At 31.3% G+C, this 17,478-nt stretch overlaps 2 protein-coding genes and 1 long non-coding RNA gene across 5 annotated transcripts; 1 reads left to right on the forward strand and 2 right to left on the reverse strand.

Moving 5' to 3' along the window:
• Positions 1–41: 41 nt before the first annotated feature.
• Positions 42–4,284, reverse strand: myd (stromal cell derived factor mayday). Its single transcript, XM_069129356.1, has 5 exons — positions 3,547–4,284; positions 2,861–3,320; positions 2,060–2,323; positions 1,508–1,689; positions 42–1,360 (listed from the first exon to the last, which is right to left on the reverse strand). The coding sequence occupies exons 1-5, from the start codon at positions 3,598–3,600 to the stop codon at positions 1,184–1,186; spliced, it is 1,137 nt and encodes a 378-aa protein (XP_068985457.1). The 5' UTR covers positions 3,601–4,284; the 3' UTR covers positions 42–1,183.
• Positions 4,285–5,350: 1,066 nt separating this feature from the next.
• Positions 5,351–16,239, reverse strand: LOC138188406 (sodium-coupled monocarboxylate transporter 1). 3 transcript variants are annotated; one of them, XM_069130150.1, is made up of 9 exons: positions 15,955–16,239; positions 8,876–9,218; positions 8,417–8,642; positions 8,273–8,340; positions 7,814–8,109; positions 7,509–7,727; positions 7,182–7,365; positions 6,721–7,005; positions 5,351–6,571 (listed from the first exon to the last, which is right to left on the reverse strand). In XM_069130150.1, exons 2-9 carry the CDS (start codon positions 9,206–9,208, stop codon positions 6,323–6,325), a joined length of 1,860 nt encoding a protein of 619 aa, XP_068986251.1. In that variant the 5' UTR covers positions 9,209–9,218; positions 15,955–16,239; the 3' UTR covers positions 5,351–6,322. The 3 variants fall into 3 exon arrangements, with proteins under 3 accessions (XP_068986251.1, XP_068986252.1, XP_068986250.1); XM_069130151.1 differs by lacking the exon at positions 15,955–16,239 and adding an exon at positions 14,586–14,910; XM_069130149.1 differs by lacking the exon at positions 15,955–16,239 and adding an exon at positions 12,336–12,687.
• Positions 9,134–11,626, forward strand: LOC138188411 (uncharacterized). The gene is made up of 3 exons (XR_011175497.1): positions 9,134–9,250; positions 10,359–10,657; positions 11,325–11,626. It is a non-coding gene; the product is annotated as an uncharacterized LOC138188411 (long non-coding RNA).
• Positions 16,240–17,478: the final 1,239 nt, after the last annotated feature.

Below are 17,478 nucleotides of genomic sequence, written 5' to 3' on the forward strand. Positions count from 1 at the left end.
CACACGGTTTGTTTTAAGTAGAAATATATAATAATCTGATATTTGCAAATAATTTTTATTGCCATCATAAATGTACAAAAAAACACGTTTTATAAAGTACAAGATTGTTTCTTCAAGAAGGAACATTCATAATTTTTATTTCTACAAATTTCAGTCAACGTAAGATATATGTCCTCTATAATTACACATGTAACATATTTATGTAAATACTTCTTAAAGACGCAAATTAAATCTATTTAATAATAGACAAAATTTTGCAGGATTAGAATTCTTAAAGTTATAAAAGTTTAACGAAGAAACTTCTGTTAAACAAATAACCGTGGAGATCCACTGAAAGGACGGATTTCAAAATCTGATTCATATCTTCAACATCGTTCCTTTCAAGTTACTATTACTGTCCATTTTCTTTCCCCGTTCAGAATTTGTTCTATCACGAATTAACAGAAAAGTGCAATAAATAATCTTAAAAAATTCTTGTAGTAGTAGACATAACCTTAATGGACGTCCTAACCTCAATTTCGAAAATAATATTCTTGTTAAAAGACTATCACAGACACGGTTTAAAAGCACATGAAAATCTTCGTTGTGCTTTTCAATAAACGTACAAAATTCAATATATAATAGTAATACTGGATTATCTATTAGAGAGAGAGAGAGAGAGAGAGAGAGAGAGAGAGAGAGAGAGAGAAAGACATTAATCCTGGGTTAGAGGAACAGAGAAAGCAGAATGATGCTTATCCTTGTGGAAAAATAAGTTCTTTAACCCATAAGTGTAATAGTTCAACTCGTTGACTTATCCAAACAAAACATTCAAACTCTTAATTTATAGGTTATGATTATAAGGCTCAATCTAGTTGAAAATTACTGAGACATTTGGTATCAGTATCATTTAGAAACAGATATTGTCTGCTCCGGCAAGAGTAAGACTCTTCTTATTGAAGAAAAGGTTTTTAGAAAACCAAAATTGGGCACAATTTACCAAATTTCATATAAAAAGGACGCTATCATTATGTTTCGTTATCGATTAGGAGGTTAGGTTACTGTCAACAATAAGGTTAGGTTCCTAACAGTAAAAAATGGCGCCCAATTTTGGAGAGTAGGTTCCATTTTGCTTTAGAAAATTAAAGCAGTTGTCCTCTTCTCTTTACTTAAACATTGAGTCTCTTTTTTCAATCTTGAGCAATTAAAACTCGTCGTGGAAACTTCTTTCCGTGTCTACCATTTTACTACCCAGGAACAGGTCCATTTTGCTCAGAATCTCGGACAGGTTCAATTTCTCGTCGAGATTCGTATCCGACACACTTATTAAATGTTGGGCTTCTTGTATCGCGTGCCTTGGATTTCTTGGGTCTATATACATCTGCAATAGAATTTTAATTAAAAAATTAATGAAGAACAATAAAAATTAAAAAGTTTAACAAAAATATGTTTCCTTTAATATGTATAAATATATGCTTAATAAATTTAATAAACGTGTCCCTGAAAATGGCAGATTCAGATTTATTACCAGAAGTTCTGTTCTATCGGCTTTTCCATTTTTGTTCTTGTCAATAAGATGTCTGAACTCCTTCCGCCTGTCGTCACTTCCGCCTACCGGTTCTCGTTTGTCTTCCTTCAAGTCCAGACCCATCCCTTCTGAGGGTAAATCCGAGAATTCATCTTCTGTCAACTGTTCATCCCCATCGCGGTCTAAAATGGAAAAATGATGTAAATTATTATTCTACTGGTACAGAATCATTATTCTTAACATTATTAATAATACAAAAACATGGAAAATAATTTAGATTATTGAGAATAGAAGCAAAATTGCAGAAATTGTTAATGTTAATATTATGAAGAAGAAAAAGCATTGATACTATAAAAAATTAGTATAAAAAGGGAATTAGGAAAATTGTTAGTTATTTTTGACCTTGAAAAGACCAAAAATGATGTAGCACACTAAAAGAATCTTTAAAATGAAATGTTTAAAATAATAATTGTAAAAACTGCCAAAAATTAAAATTCATTCATAAAAGTTAAAAAATTACGTTTCCAGATAAACTATGAAGTGTGTCCATACCAAACTTCTCAAATAGATCTTCCACCATTTGCAGTAAGGCCCTATGACTGCTCTCAGGGTGGGTGAAAGCCAGAAACTCGTCGAGTGCCAATCTCTCCGGATCATTTCTTGCCGCTTCCGCCCATCTAGCTCTGTCTCTCATTATACTCTCTTTTAAGGTACGCGACATATCGCTATGTTTCTTGTCATGCGAGCTCACATAGCTCTCGGGAAATCCGTGGGATCTGAGAAAGTGCGCGTGATACTCTTCCCATGAGATCTCGCCTGGAATATTCAGAGGGAACATACAATTTTACATTCTCTTTCATATCTACTTTCTACTGGCCACTAATTTAACATTTATCGTTTAGATAAACTGAAAACATTGAATATTTCTATTAATGGCAGTTTGTTTCTTAAAGAATTTTTTAATAAATAATTTTACACTGATTTTAGTTTTGAAATTTTGAAATTTTCCTTGAAATAATTTGTTTGCTTTCTATTCATTTTTGTACAATTAAAGGATTAGTATTTATATTATAGTTGAGCTTAAAGTTTAGTTAGTTTAGTGTACAGTCTCCTTTCTTCTTGTATTCTCAGGAAAAAATTACTGTTTTTCAATGCTTTTAAAATTTTTTGTAGAATTAGAATAGTTTTTAGATATTTTTTTTAGAAATTATTATATATTTATTTGTTCTGTATTCTTCTACATTCAAGTGACACTTATGTCTTCTCTATAAAGAAGAATATCTTCTCTTAAATTTGTATCCTAAATCTCCAAAATCTACATTTAAACTGATCTGTACAATTAAAATTACTCACCATTCCGCGGATTATTATCTATAGCGGTAAATAAACCAACATTCTCTTTCATGGCTCGGCTGATATGCTCGGTAATTTTCGTATGAATCCATCTAGCCAATTCTTGGATGTCCAACAATTGATCCTGATCAGTATCAGCTCTTTGAAAGATATTCTCCAGCAAAGTTCTTGGATTCTCCTGATTCTCTGCTTCCTCCACGTCCTTGATATTCTTATCAATTTCTTTATAATGTTCCAAATCCTTTTTGTCGGCCGTCACTGCTTCCAGCTCTATGAAAAGATTCTCAATCATGAATCCTTTGTTATCTTGTACAGCGGTGGTGGACGTCAGACTCCTTAGGGGCACGTTTCTGTTGTACTTGAAGAAGAGCAGGGACAAATAAATAACGAGAGGCACTAGAATGGTCCAACGGAGAAAACGGAAGCACCGTAAATCTGACTTGAAGGTGACTTTGTGTACCTATTAAGGAAGCATTGAGATAAGTGAAATAAAAATTTAATTTGAAGAGTTCTTCTCAGAAAAATGTTACTATTTATCTGCTTATATTTGGAATTTTTATTAAATATTCTATGATTTTCTTATTTCACAGCAGGAAACAGCATTGAAATAGTCTAATTACTGACTCTATTAAGAAAGTCTTTTGGAACATAGAAAAAAGAATGAGAAAACTACATAATCTACTTACAAAATAGGAAAGATACATGGCTGGTTCTCCCTTTACAATGCAAGACCACCACATACCATTATGCAGCCCCAGAACTTGAAGCTTCCCATTCCTACATTTAATCTTCAATTATCATCACTGTGACTACCTATCCAGCCTCTCAGAAATCATTGCTAACAGTCACTCATAGGTCCTTGCGTTAAACATTATCACTGATGGTACTGCACCATAGATACTCATGACTCAACACGCATCAAAACAGTTCAAGCTAATAACAACAATCCTACAAATGTATTCAGAGATTGTATGCACTTGGTAAGAAACATTGAGTAAGAAATGGAGTATAAATTAATGACACAATATTAATAATGAAGTAATTTTGTGTAACAAGACAATTTATGATGATGACACTGCACAAAGTCTATTTGCTGCACTAATAACTCTCTGTTCTTTGACAAAAACACGAATATCAAGCAGAACTCTGGCTGCACGCTGCCTGGCGAAACGTTAACTGCGTATTGATCCACTTTCACTGTCGTGTCCTTTCTCTATGTCTCTCTCTCTCTCTCTCTCTCTCTCCCAATGGCGTTCCCTGTTCCACTTTCATCGCTGTCTCCGTCACTGTTCCTCTTATCACAGACGCATATTCTCTGTCTCCTGATTGAAATGTAGTAGTAAAAGTTGGACCACAGCTTCTTGTTCCTCTGATTAATTTTCTGAACCAGCTTTTGGCTCTTCTTAGAGCAATGACCTCTTAGTTGTTTCTTTTGGATGCTAATGAGTAAATTGAGGATTTTTATGCATTCAGGGGAAATTTGAATATATAAAAGTGAAGAGAATACATATACCAAAACATATATGAAATCAGAGTAAATGAGAGAATTAAGAAGATTTCATTAAAGAAAAGAAGAAAAAGATCTTCTTTCCAGTCCTTTCCCTCTTATTTTTGGAATTTTATTATTCTTAGGGAAATGCTTCTATTTAATATCTAATTTATAATTATAATATCTAGATTTCTTCAAAGTATTTATTTTTGTCATTCACTCTTTTATTACATCTTTTCTTATTTAAAGTTAAATTTCTTTTTGAGACAATGAAAGGAGAGCTAAGAAAAAGTTCTATTAAATTAATACATAAAGATTCACACACAAAAACTCGCATATTTAAATTAATATATGATTACGTATACAGGAATATTACACAGGAAAGGAATAGAGATTAAGAAATGAAGACTGACAAGTGTAACAAAGCTACCCAATACATTTCTCTTCTTATATACATAAATATTCATATTCAAATACTTTATCTAATAATGAAGAAACTTACTTAAAATATATTCACGTATATTCTCAGCTACTTAAATACTCGGAAGAAACGAAGTACAGATCCGCAGTCAAGTGAAAGAATGATTTTTCATCTCCACAGTATAAAAAAAGAAGAGAAGAAAAAAGCGAAGAATAGAAAAGAAGAGGAGAAAAACCATTCCAGAGTTGACAAGGCGTTAAAAAGAAGATTCCTAAACGAATCGTTGACGTTTCACGCGGTAGAAACTTCTCAGGGCGGGATTGGTGCTTGAAGAGATGAAGAAAAGTATAAAAATTCTTTTCTTTACGAAAAAATTCTTTTCTTTACGAAAAAAAAAAAAGAAAAAATTACACTCGTTAAACCTTTAACATACTAATAAAACATCAACTGGAAAATTTTACTTTTAGAAAGTAAATAATCTTTTCATATTAAACCGAAGAAGATTCTTCAAATTTAAAATAACAGTTGCCTCCACTTAGATTAAAAGTATAAAAATAATAAAAACATTTCTTGTATATGAATATAAAAATAAAAATAATAGAATAATGTATTTCTTTAAATATGATGAAAATTTACAGAGAGAATTTCCTAGTAATTAATTTTTAATTATTGCAACCGCCCGCGAGAAGGTTTCTTGCTCAGGAATGGTTGAAATTTACAATTTAAAGTAAGTACTATATCAATAATTACTGCCATAAATACACTATTCTACACAATTCCGAGTCGTCTCCTGGCAAGGAGTCTTCTCTGAGTATCCTTAAGTATGTAAGTATCCATGGTCCTTCTCTAAGCTACTAAGATTCTTTTTCTTCATCAATATTTTTTAAATACTATCTTCTTCATGATACACTAAAAGTATAAAAAGTAAGATACTTCATACTCTAAAAAGTATTCTTAATTGAGTCTCTTCGAAAGAGTTTTGTTACTTTGGCTTGTCTATTTGTAATGCTTCATTCTGCCCTTTTAGGTTTCAAAACATTAAGTTTGAAATTCAGAATCTTCTCATCTATTCTTCAGTTGTCAAGGTAGAAGTACATCTTAATAGTCAATATTTTAGTTATTCTTCTTCTCTTCGAGCCTTATGTAAGCACCATAATCAGAATGAAGCAATCTATCATTATACTTTGCAAACTTATAATGAATTATGAAACCTTGGCAAGAGACAACAAAATTAATTCTCAAAAGTGAATTCTTAATCATTTCTGCACTTATCATTTTGCTATTTAGCAAGTTTCTTTTGTTAAAAACTAACACGTAGACTTTTCTAGTGCAGTCAGCGCAGATCTTCCCTAACTTACTATAGAAAACAACCTTAAAGAAATAAAAATAGAGAATATACTGTTGCAATTAGGAACTGCTGCCTTTTGGACAAATTCTTTGGAATATTCCCATAATTCTCTAAAATAATCTGATTGCTCTCATAATCTTATAATCTCAAGAGGAAGTTTCAGTTCCTAGAATCTCCCCTAAATGTACTAATAGATATTATTTTTCATATCTTTGGACTTTTAGTATTTTCCATCTGAGATTTTTCATCGTCCAACTCCAGACCAAAGTTTGTGATACCATGGACATTATTGGCACATGGTTTTCTTTTGATACACAACAAAGAAGCAATGGGTGGACTCAGGAGGTTCTGGTCGAGGTCTGCTGAGTTCTGAAAACCTGTAAAACAGCTCACGATCACGCCTACCAACATTGTCAGGATGCAACCTATTCCACTGTACCACAGGTAACTGATCTAAAAATAAATGGAACAAAAATTAAAGTTTTAAAGACTAAATAATTAATTATCATTAAGGTCTTTGTTCTTCTAGTGGAAATATAAAGGTGAGAAGCTACTAAGAGAAACAAATAAATAGAATTACAGGAAAATAATAAAATAAGTACCTTATATATGGAGTAAACTTCATCATTGTTGTCATTTGATTGTTTTAGGCTTATGTCTGTAGTGTTAATGCATGGGCAAGCATCGACTGACACTGGCTTATTGTCTAGGTGAATTTGATCATTTAGTAAAGCAATTTGAGCTCCCAGGCCAATCCAAAGGACGATTACCATACTGGTGATGGCACCAACAATTGCTCCTTTGGCATTTGCCCATGGAATAAACATTCCCAAAGAAAATAATCCCAGGGTAATACCCCCGACCATGCCATTGAACGAAAGTGCGACCTGCAAAATTAATTTTCATCCACCATGATCTCAGAAAGATAAGTTCGCATTAAATATATTATGTTAGAAATTTAGCACGAACTCATGGGAAAATTATTTTTATGGATTAAATTTGATAGAGCAATTACTTCATAGAGATTTTGAAAAAAGAGAATTGTATATGAAGAAATTGATACCTGAAGAACGCTACCAAGTCGTTCAACGACAAAAACCAAAGTGAAACTAAGCGCTCCAAAAAAGATACTAATCCACCTAGCATAAATTGCACCCTTCCTGGCTGGCATCTCCATCTTGAGTACCCCTTGGAGAATGTCTTCACAGGTTATGGCCGCCAGGGAATTCAGAGCACTTGCCACAGTTCTGAAACATTTTCCAAGATATATTTTCTTCAGTTTGGAATCGTTACAAATTTTATATAAATATCTGTTCTTTAAATATTAAGCCAGCTATCTTATTAATTAGGAAAAGGATATGCAACATACAGAAAAAGTTATTCAACATACCCTAATGAGGCAGCGAAGATCCCAGCAACAAAAAAACCAGGCACTCCCTTGAGACTGCCCATGAAATTCATAACGTATAGTGGCAACAATTGATCCTGGCCACTTATATAGCCAGCTAGTAGAGGATCACAGTCTTTGTAAGTGCTATAGAGCACCATACCAGTCAAGAAATTTATGGTATATATTATAATCATACCAAAAGCTGATACCCATAAGGCTCTGGAATAGAATGGTAAATTAAAACAATATGAAACTGAAGATATGTACATTTTTTATTTATTTAATAAATTTTTGAAGATATTTACGTTCTAACTTGACCAATGTTTTCTACGCTAAGGTACTTTTGGACGGAAGCTTGATTGCTACAGAACATGCTGGTCCAATAAATGGTCCCACCAATTACCACGCTCCAGAAGCTATGTCGGACAGTTGGACTAGGGTCCATGTTAAAGAATTCCATTCTTCCAGATTGTTCGTTGACTTGCCATACTAAGGAAGGTCCTCCTTCCCAAGAAAGACCACATCCAGCGATTAGGAAGAGGGAGCCGAGGAGCACCGCTGCTTGGAAGGTGTCCGTCATTATGACGGCCTTCATTCCACCCTAGAATGGATATAATAAAAATAATAAAATAAAATAAAATAAAAATAATAAAAATAAAAATGAAAGAAGAGAAATGGGAAAAAACCAAAGAAGAAACTAAAGAAAGAAAACAAAGGAACTTGAAAAATATATCTTCGAATTAATCAAAGTGAAGGATAGATACCTGTGAGGCGTAGAAGATACAGACTACGTAGACTAGAGTGACGGCTATGTAAGTATTGAGGCCCGTGACTGTAAGAAGAGAAGGCACATTAATTACGAGAAGACGCGGATTAGTCGAGTCGTATCACGTTTCATTGAAGCTCACCGTGACTTAAAGCTAACGCTGGCGCATATACAGCTACAGATGTGTAGAAGATCATCTGCAGCATGTAAAGACCTCCGGCAAGTAGTCTGCAATGCCGGTTGAAACGAAGATTAAGATATTCATAGCTCGAGGTTAATCTTAGTTTCATGTAAACCGGCAGGTATAGGCAGGAGGTAATGGGTACAACCAAAATAAAAGATAGACATGTCATCCAGAATTGAGTACCCTGTAATTTTTCAAACAAGCGTTTTGTCATAATAACTGTAGTGCAGTTAGAATTTGATGAGTCAGTATATTGGATATAAATGTTTAATCACCAAAAAGTAAGAAGATCTGTATAATTAGAAAATCTGAATAATTAGGTCTCTAAATTATATTCATAAAATTAATTAAAAAATTTATTTTCCAAAATAAATCTAAGTCTACTGTATAGAATCATACCCTTTTAAAAAAATATACCTGTTCATACATTTCGGCAGGATTTCCCAGAAGTTCAATAGCCGTAATAAAACTAGCGGCCAGTGACATCGCCATAGGCAACGTTCCCATGCTTGAGCCACCAAGCAGGAAGTCCTGGCTGGTTTCCTGCTTCTTAGCGAAGAAACCATAGAAAGTACCTATTAGGCATGAGATTACCAACATAGCAGCTAACACCATATAGTCGGCCCATGAAAAATAGTAGAGAAGGACAGGATGGTTTTCTATGCATTCTTCTTTTGTCTCTGCGGATGGCCGCTGTTCTGCTGAAGAAATCGCCAGACAGAAGAATAGTACCAAAACACGCGACCTCATTTTTCAGGAGCTTGAATACAAAAAGAGAATTTTCTCATAAATGTAAGTTGTAGCTGTTTTTCTTCTTTTGTAATAAATCGGAAGTTAGGATATTTTTTTGGTATAGTTTCTTCTTTTCATTTTGAATATTTTTAACTTTTGAAAGTATATTACATTTTTATACTATTTTCTACATTTTTTAAGTGAAGAAACGTGCTCAAAGATTTTCTAATTACTGTATATTTCTTTCTCTATAAATTTCCATAAATTTTGAATCTCTGATAAGTGGAAAATGATCTTAATCAAATTGTCAAAAGTACTTGTGCCTACCCATATACTTCTTTTAATCAACCACATAGTAAATTTTTATTAAACGAGTTGTAACAAATTTTTTAAATTCAAATTTACTAAAAATATAATAAATATCGACTATGAAGACACAGGAAATATAAGTAAAACTAATTGAGGCAAATGTCAATTGTACTCGGCATTTTCCGTCCTTGAGCTTGATTTATTGACATTCGATCGTGTGTTTTCTATAGATCTACAATCACGTGAAAAACGTAGCTAACCGATACTTGTGCGCTACCCAGATTGATTTCCATTATGCGATCGGTTTCCATATCATTTTACATATCTGCGGTATCACGTAAATTATTAAATGTGTAAAAAACATAACAACTGATTTTTCCTTTCAATCAGTCCATAATCAATTTCTTTTTAATTTTCAATTTCGATTTTCACTTTTAAAATTTATTATTGAAGATTGGTATCAAAACATTAGTAGAAAATTCTCACAAAATATTATTTTGAGATAGTTATATTATATAATTACATCTTCTTCAATCTAATCTTCCAAAGAACAGAATGATTTTCTATGAAATTCCCCAAAATTTCTTCCCCTTGAATCTTTGTTTTCCCAAAATTCTGAAATATCTCAAAATCTCGGTATCAGTATATTATTAAAAAATATTGCCATAAAATATTATTTTACAGATCAATCTGCCAAAGAACAAAATAATTTTCGAAGAAATTTCCAAGACTTACAAAAATAAATCTTTCAAAGAAGAAAATAATTGTCAAAGGAATTCCTCAAAATTCCATCTCTTCCTCCATATATAAAAGCATGTATCTCAAAACAAATTACATTTTCTTGTTTCATTTGTTACAGATCTATGTTTATCGGCTGCATTGAAACCTAAATACTTAACTAACAGTTGCTCGTGTCGATCGATCCAGTATGTATGCACAGACCAAATGGGCTTAGTAATCGTTTAGTCAACTTGATTCTTTCTTACATAAGCAAAGTGTGTGTTCTATGTGTGCTTTGGTTGGAATGGAACGATTATTGAACGTATATCATGTCTCACCAATGGTGTAATTGTTTAGAAGGATTTGCACCGTAGTTGTAGCTATTAACACCGGCGTTCGATCATCATTAAGGAATCTGGTTGACCCTGACTAAAACCAGTTAAGTCAAAAACAAATGGGTCCAATTTGTTTAAACTGAGAAGGAACATGTAATTAAATAAGGAATCATAGTCACATCTTCTATCATATTCATATGTAAACAATTTTTTGTACATGAAAATCTTCCATTGCATTTCAAGTCAATATAAGAACACTTTCAAATCAATTTTGCATATCTCTTCTTTCTTTTTTTTTTTTTTTTATTGAATTTTGGATATTTTTATGCTTTCTTCTTTAGTTTATGGAGTATTCAGTTGCCATATTTTGTCTTATGCAATTTATAAATATCTCTTCATTTTTTAAATGGATGAGTGTGTCCATAAATTCTTTAATTTTTGTACGTTTGTTCTGCTATAAATTCCCACAAATTTTCTATTTCTATATTTTATTTTATATTTCTAATTCTTATTTTCTATAGATTTCCTGGTTTTTTGTGAATTTCTATAAATTTATTCCTCTACAAATTTCTATTTTATCCTTCATTACCCATTTTTCATTTTATGCTAATATCTGAAATTATTTTATGTAAATTTGATTTTAGAATCTGAATCCCAAACCTAAATATTTTCTTCAATAAAAGACCCATAAAAATCAAACTTATTTTTGAAATATTAAATATTATATAAAGTGAAAAATGAAAAATGAAAGAGAACTTTTTTGTATGTAGATTTCATTTTTGGAGTACTTTTGTGCAAGAGAAGGTTTAAGTGTGGAATCTGGATTTCAAAAATTGTAAAAGATGACGCTATCACTAATAAATTTTTATGATTTGTATTGTAATCCATTTGAAAGCTCACAAGCGGAAATACAGGACCTTCCTTTGATAATTGCAAAGGGAACCAGATATCCGTAAATATTATCGCCTCTTATAGGGTAGCTAAATGAATGAAGGAGGTCATACCACGTTATTTATTCTATTCATGACATCTGCCTTGTATTTCAACTCAATTTTAACAACTTATTACTGTAGAATGTGCAACTTCTCCATAAATTAATCGTTTTATTATTTTTATGAGTTTTGTGATACTAGTTTTCTCTTCCTATGAATTTTTATAGATTTTCTGATCTTTGTGAATTTTTTTATAAATTTTATAATTTTTTAGATATTTTAATTTCTGAAAATTTATACAAATTCTCCAAATACTGTAAATTTTTGTTTCTATACATTTTGAAATATCTTGCCAAGAAATTTTCAAGAGTAACAACATTTTCAAACTATTGATACCTTAAAATCTTATGCTCAATAACTTTCAAAGCATTTTGCCTGAAACATTTAATTTCTTCAAGAAAAACTATGCCTCCAACCTTACTGAAGATAACAAACATTAAAAAATCATTTAGGATATAATAAAGAATATTTTCAAAATTAAATTTTACTTCTTCACTTTAGTAGGGGTATCAAATACTTCTAAAAATCCACTTATAAAATTAAAATTTTACCAAAACCATTGAAGAAATTAAAAAAAATTTTCAAAATTAAAAATCTTACCATTTTACTTAAAAAGTTTACCCTTACCTATACAAAAACTAACAGATACTTTAAAGAAACTACTCAGTACACAAACAACAAAAATATCTTCAGAATTAAAAATTTTACGTTTTTATTCTATTAAAACTTACAGACACCTTTAAAAAACCACTCAAAATATCAAAAAAGATTTGCAAAACAAAATCTTACCTGTTAACAACTTCTAGATAACCCAAACGTAGTCCACCTTCCCAAGATGGAAGAATAAGAAAAAGAAGAGAAGAAGATATACAAAGAAAAATATGAAAATAATGGTCTAAGGCGCTAGTGATGTCGTGTAGTTGGTAAAAAGGTACGAAATTGCAGCTGTATAATCTTGCTGCTAGCCTTCCTGACGTAACGCATATATGCTCGGATTTTTTAGCGAGCAACGGATCAAACTAGCTCTTCAGAATTGTCCCAGATGGAATTGAAGAAGTCGTGACGAGAAACTTTAGCTGACTAATTAATTGGGACTCTCAGTTTCACGCGTCTTGTTTGGAACGGAGCCGGCGGATTAAGCGAAGAACGATTTCAGACTGTCGTTTTAATTGTCACATGTGTCCATTTATATGAACCAGCCCCTTCCAGGGCTGCGAGTTTCTTCCATTCTGCGGACTTATGAAAACGATACTTATGACCACGATAATTACGCTGTTATTAAGTGGCCTACGTGTGTTTAGGGTAAAGACATGATACTCTAAGCTATGAGGAGAAGTGGGGCAAGGGTGTAATATAAAATTGTTAATTAAGTGAGGTTGGTAAGATGTAGAATGTAGATTATGTCTTCTAAATTTTGGAAATATTAATTTGATACTTTGAGGATGGAATATTGAATAGGTAGATTTTTGTTCTTAGAGAAATTAGAAAAATTGTTGGTTAGGTGGCGCTTTCAATTTTTCAAACTTTTTAGCTTTTTTTTGAAAACTCTTCTCCGTGGCACTCTATTGACATCCCATTGATTCTTGTGCTTTAATCAAATTATCCCAGTAAGAATTTTATATCGTTATATCATTATACCAAGCAAAACGTGCCACAAGAAACAAAGAAGAAAGAAAGAAGAGACTTTTAAAAGAAAAAAATTTAGAAAAGAAGAGAAAGTAGAGAATTTAAGGACAAATTTTAGTAGAAAGGAAAACATCGAAAGAAGAAATGAAAACTTGTATTTAATGTTATTATATCTTCTTTAAAGCAGAACGTATCTTATATAATTTTGAAGATTAATTTAATTGATCCATGTTTATGTGGAAGACACCGTGATCTTCCTAAATTCTCAATGACAGACTTATTATTCATAATTAAGCGAAGACAGTCAACGTCATAACTTAGAAATTACTTTTAATTAGTAAAGTTTGACATAGAATAATAAACTTGACTTAGAATAAACGGACGCTTAACGCTGATAAAATCTTCTTTTAATTTTTGTTATCGACGATCCAATTGCTTTTCCGAATCTTTCTTTTATTTTCCTTATAATTTCGTAGAACTGTTGCTCCAGATTGGAGATAAACATGATAAAATTACACACGGTTTCTCTGTTTATTGATGAATTTGCCAATTCAAATGCTAAACAACTGTTATGCATCGTAGACACGGGAAAAATTATGTTAATGGCAATCGATAGTCGTCATGGTTTGACGCAATTTGATAGTAAGATATTTACCGCAAATGGTGTTAGCTATCTATTTATAATTACAGCAAATACTACAATATGTCCATCAAGTAGAAGCTCGTACCATCAAGCTCTTACTATACAATCATAAAACGCAAAAGAAGGAAATGTAATGGTAAGAGAAACGAAGAAAGTACGTATTACGTAGAAATGTAATGCAAAGCTTCCAAAAATGAAGAAGAATTGAGCAGAAGAATATTCTAAATCTTTTTTTATTTTTCGTTTTCTTTTCCTTCTTCTTTTCCTTTGTTCAACATTATAATACAAAAATATTGAAGAAAAGGAAAGTCTAACTGAAGAATATTCTGCTATAATTGCAGGACAAATTCAAGAAGAAATGAAGAAAGGAGAAATTATGAAAAATGCTAATGCAAAAATACTAAGAAGGAAAACAAATTCTAATATAGTTACAAAGCAAAAATTCAAGAAGATATTATAGGAAATACTAATGCAAAATGCTAAAAAAGAAAAGAATCCAAGTTTAGGAATATTTTAATATTTTAATAGGGAAATTTAAAAAGAAATGTAGAAGCAAAAATTATGACGAATTCTATTACCAGAATACTAAAACAGCTAAAAAGTACAATTGCAGACACTTCTAAGTAATTATTCCACTTTTGTGAAACATCAAAAGAGACTAAAATGGAAAATGTCATATTTAAAGAAGGGAAAAATACTCTAAATTATAATTTTGTGTAACAAGCTACTATTTTCTCCAATTCTTCGCTCACTTTCTTCAATAAACTTACCGTTTCCATGTCCTTATCCTCCACAGCTTCCATGAAGCAACTCGTACTCGAAAACATACTTTATGAAGAATGTCAAGAGATACCATGAACAGTTACAGGAGCAAACTCGCGATTGCAATGGTTTCCTCGATAAAGAGAGCTGATAAACTACCACTACCCGCTCTGTATGCTGAAGATTGGAACATGAAAAATCGACACCAACCAGAGTATACATGAAAACCATGTTTGCAGTCAGTTGGAACGGGATTCAACCGGTTACCATTTAAAGGGTTGTAAATCAACAATATTCCTCTAAGTTCTACATCTCTGACACTTTCATTTATATCATTTTTGTTATAAGTAGCAAGCAGACTCAGAAAAAATTAACAATGAGAAAGGAAGAAATATTTCATAATTTAGGAGACAGAAGAATTAGAAGAGTTAAGTGTAATTAACAATTGGAATTAACAACGAAGAAGAAAGAAAAATTAAAGAATTTGAAATTAAAAGATTATGCAAAATGATTTGATAAAAGTAGGAATGAAGAACTTGACAGTCTTCATCAGTGAAGATAGTTGAAGATAATTTTAGGAAAAATGTACAATGTGTTCATGACTAAACATAGGAGATTATCTGTTACTCATTCTAGCAACGGAGAACTCATGAGTTTTTCTGAATGAATCTGTCGTTTTATCGGTTTTCTAAACGTGATTGTCTTCCAAAATTTTTTTAGCTTACATTTTGATAATTGAAACATAAGTTAATTCACTATGGCGAGGTGATTACGCCTGCACTATGCGTATGAAAACACAAAAGAAGATGGTGGGGAGAGGCGAGAAATGCTCCAGATTATATATGACACAACGTGATACAATGAAATTCTCTTCCTCTAATGATTATAGTAATTCTACTAGGAACGCATGATTCATGTCGGGTTAAACAAGTTACACCGCTAATTGATGAATGAACACACAGAAATAAATAACATTACTAACCAGTAATTACACGTTTAGAGATATCTAGTAAATTTCTTCTTCAAAGAATACTTCCAAATGATTTAACAATTGATGGCAATAAATATATAAATATATAATATATAAACTATACAAAATATAAATGTTAAAGTAAAATGTAAAATTAATCTTTTTTTGAAGAAATATTGAAGAGATGTACTGAAGAAGATATTTAAAGATATTGAAACTTTTTCTCATTCAATAATTAATTTATTAGATTGTATAAATATAAAGATTAAAAAGGTTTTAAATCTAAAATTAGTATTCTACTAAAGAAGATATTGAAATTTTATATATAATAAATGGTACTATATTCTAATTCCTTAGGTTAATTAGTAGTTTCCTTTTAAAAGAATCAAAATAAAATTAGTACTTACTCTTTCGTCAAACAAATTTTCAATTCACAAACAATTAAAACAGTACTTTAAATTTGCGAAAGCTGAGAAATTCGAATTTTTCATACACTCTACGAGCTCGAGAGAAACGCATAAATACGCTCATACACACACACACACACACACACACATGTATTTTAATTCACTATTCATTTGACATCGTCTATAATCTATACTTTTGGTTTAGTCTAATTTAATAAAATACTTCGGCTGTCAAAATAATCGATAATTTTACACGTTTTCTGTTTTTCTTTCTGTTCCTTAGTTTTGCTCGCATAGTGCCACACGATCAAGATAAAGAGACCGTTGACTTCGAAGGTAAACAGGAGGATGATCCTGTGTATAGAGTTTCAGGGGAAAGAGAGAGGAACAGGGAGAAAGAGAACCTTAGAAAGATAAACAGAAGTAAGTATAAGAATAAGTAAATATAAATACATCTGTACATTATACTATCAGATTCATAACAATTTTATTTAATCGAGTGAAATAAATCATTATTTAAATCACTGTAATGTTACAATAGCTTCTTCTCACAATAATTTGTTTATTCATTAAAACCAGGAGGAATGATCAAAAGACAAATATAAGATATTTAATAAGATACTTGCTCTGTATTTTTCAATAATTCTAATTTATACATTCAAAAATCCTATACTGAAATATTCAATATAGCAGATAAAGTAATTTTTGTACAATAAAGTAAATTATTTATTGTAATAAGTTGTCAAGAAAAGAGAATACAGTATTATTTTGTATTTATTATAAGTTAAGACCAGAAAATTGATTAGTATAACACAAATCTAAATATTTATAATAAACATAAAACATTTATTTATTAATTTTTTAGTAATTCTAATTTGCATATCAAAGAATCTCATACTTACTTGTCAAATAAGATGTACAGTATAATAGAAGACTTAAAATGATAAATTTTATATATGTATTTACATTTAACGGCAATTTCATGATGGATAATCGTATTCGAAAGAGAATTAACTAATTCGAGGAAGACTGAGTCTTTCAGAGGACATGGGTCAGTATAGCATTCGACACCTCGTTTAAAAAGAATGTCAGTTAGATTTCCTGATGGATTAATTGGCTGTTAAAGAAGTAGTGGACGTGGAAAATGGCGGTCACAGTTTCACTAGAAAAATAATTAAAAAGAGCCCAGTAATCGAAGCGCGAGCCACGGATAAATTGAAACTGGTTTCAACTGGCCACTAGTAGTTTGATCTGGGACTTGCTTCTCTCCAGATGCACCTTAGATCGTTCTCTTTCTTCTGCGAGAACTTCTTTTGAAATACACGTTGTCCCCTTTTATTTTTCTTTCAAAATTTCATAACACTAATTCCTACAAAAAATTAAGCTTGTAATTAATTTCAAACAAATTTTTCCATTAAAGAGTTTGACAAACTTCAAATATAACTAAATTTCATTTGCTGGAAGTTAGTTGTAATATAAGTTAATGCAAAGTATGTTAAAGAAGTTATGTTATGTTATTCCCTG

The sequence above is a fragment of the Bombus flavifrons genome, chromosome 16, assembly GCF_040668555.2.
Source record: "Bombus flavifrons isolate JBK064 chromosome 16, iyBomFlav1_principal, whole genome shotgun sequence".
Classification (NCBI taxonomy): Eukaryota; Metazoa; Arthropoda; class Insecta; order Hymenoptera; family Apidae; genus Bombus; species Bombus flavifrons.

What these genes read in the sequence shown, in the direction of transcription:
- LOC138188406 (XM_069130150.1), bottom strand. Translation starts at nt 9,208, where the DNA reads ATGAGGTCGCGTGTTTTGGTACTATTCTTCTGTCTGGCGATTTCTTCA. An exon ending in CTGCCGAAATGTATGAACAG is followed by an intron (nt 8,643 to 8,875) that starts GTATATTTTTTT and finishes GAAAAATTACAG; the next exon opens with GGTACTCAATTCTGGATGAC. An exon ending in GACTTGGTAGCGTTCTTCAG is followed by an intron (nt 7,006 to 7,181) that starts GTATCAATTTCT and finishes TTAATTTTGCAG; the next exon opens with GTCGCACTTTCGTTCAATGG.
- myd (XM_069129356.1), bottom strand. Translation starts at nt 3,600, where the DNA reads ATGTGGTGGTCTTGCATTGTAAAGGGAGAACCAGCCATGTATCTTTCC. An exon ending in AGATCTATTTGAGAAGTTTG is followed by an intron (nt 1,690 to 2,059) that starts GTATGGACACAC and finishes TTTCCATTTTAG; the next exon opens with ACCGCGATGGGGATGAACAG. An exon ending in CCGATAGAACAGAACTTCTG is followed by an intron (nt 1,361 to 1,507) that starts GTAATAAATCTG and finishes ATTCTATTGCAG; the next exon opens with ATGTATATAGACCCAAGAAA.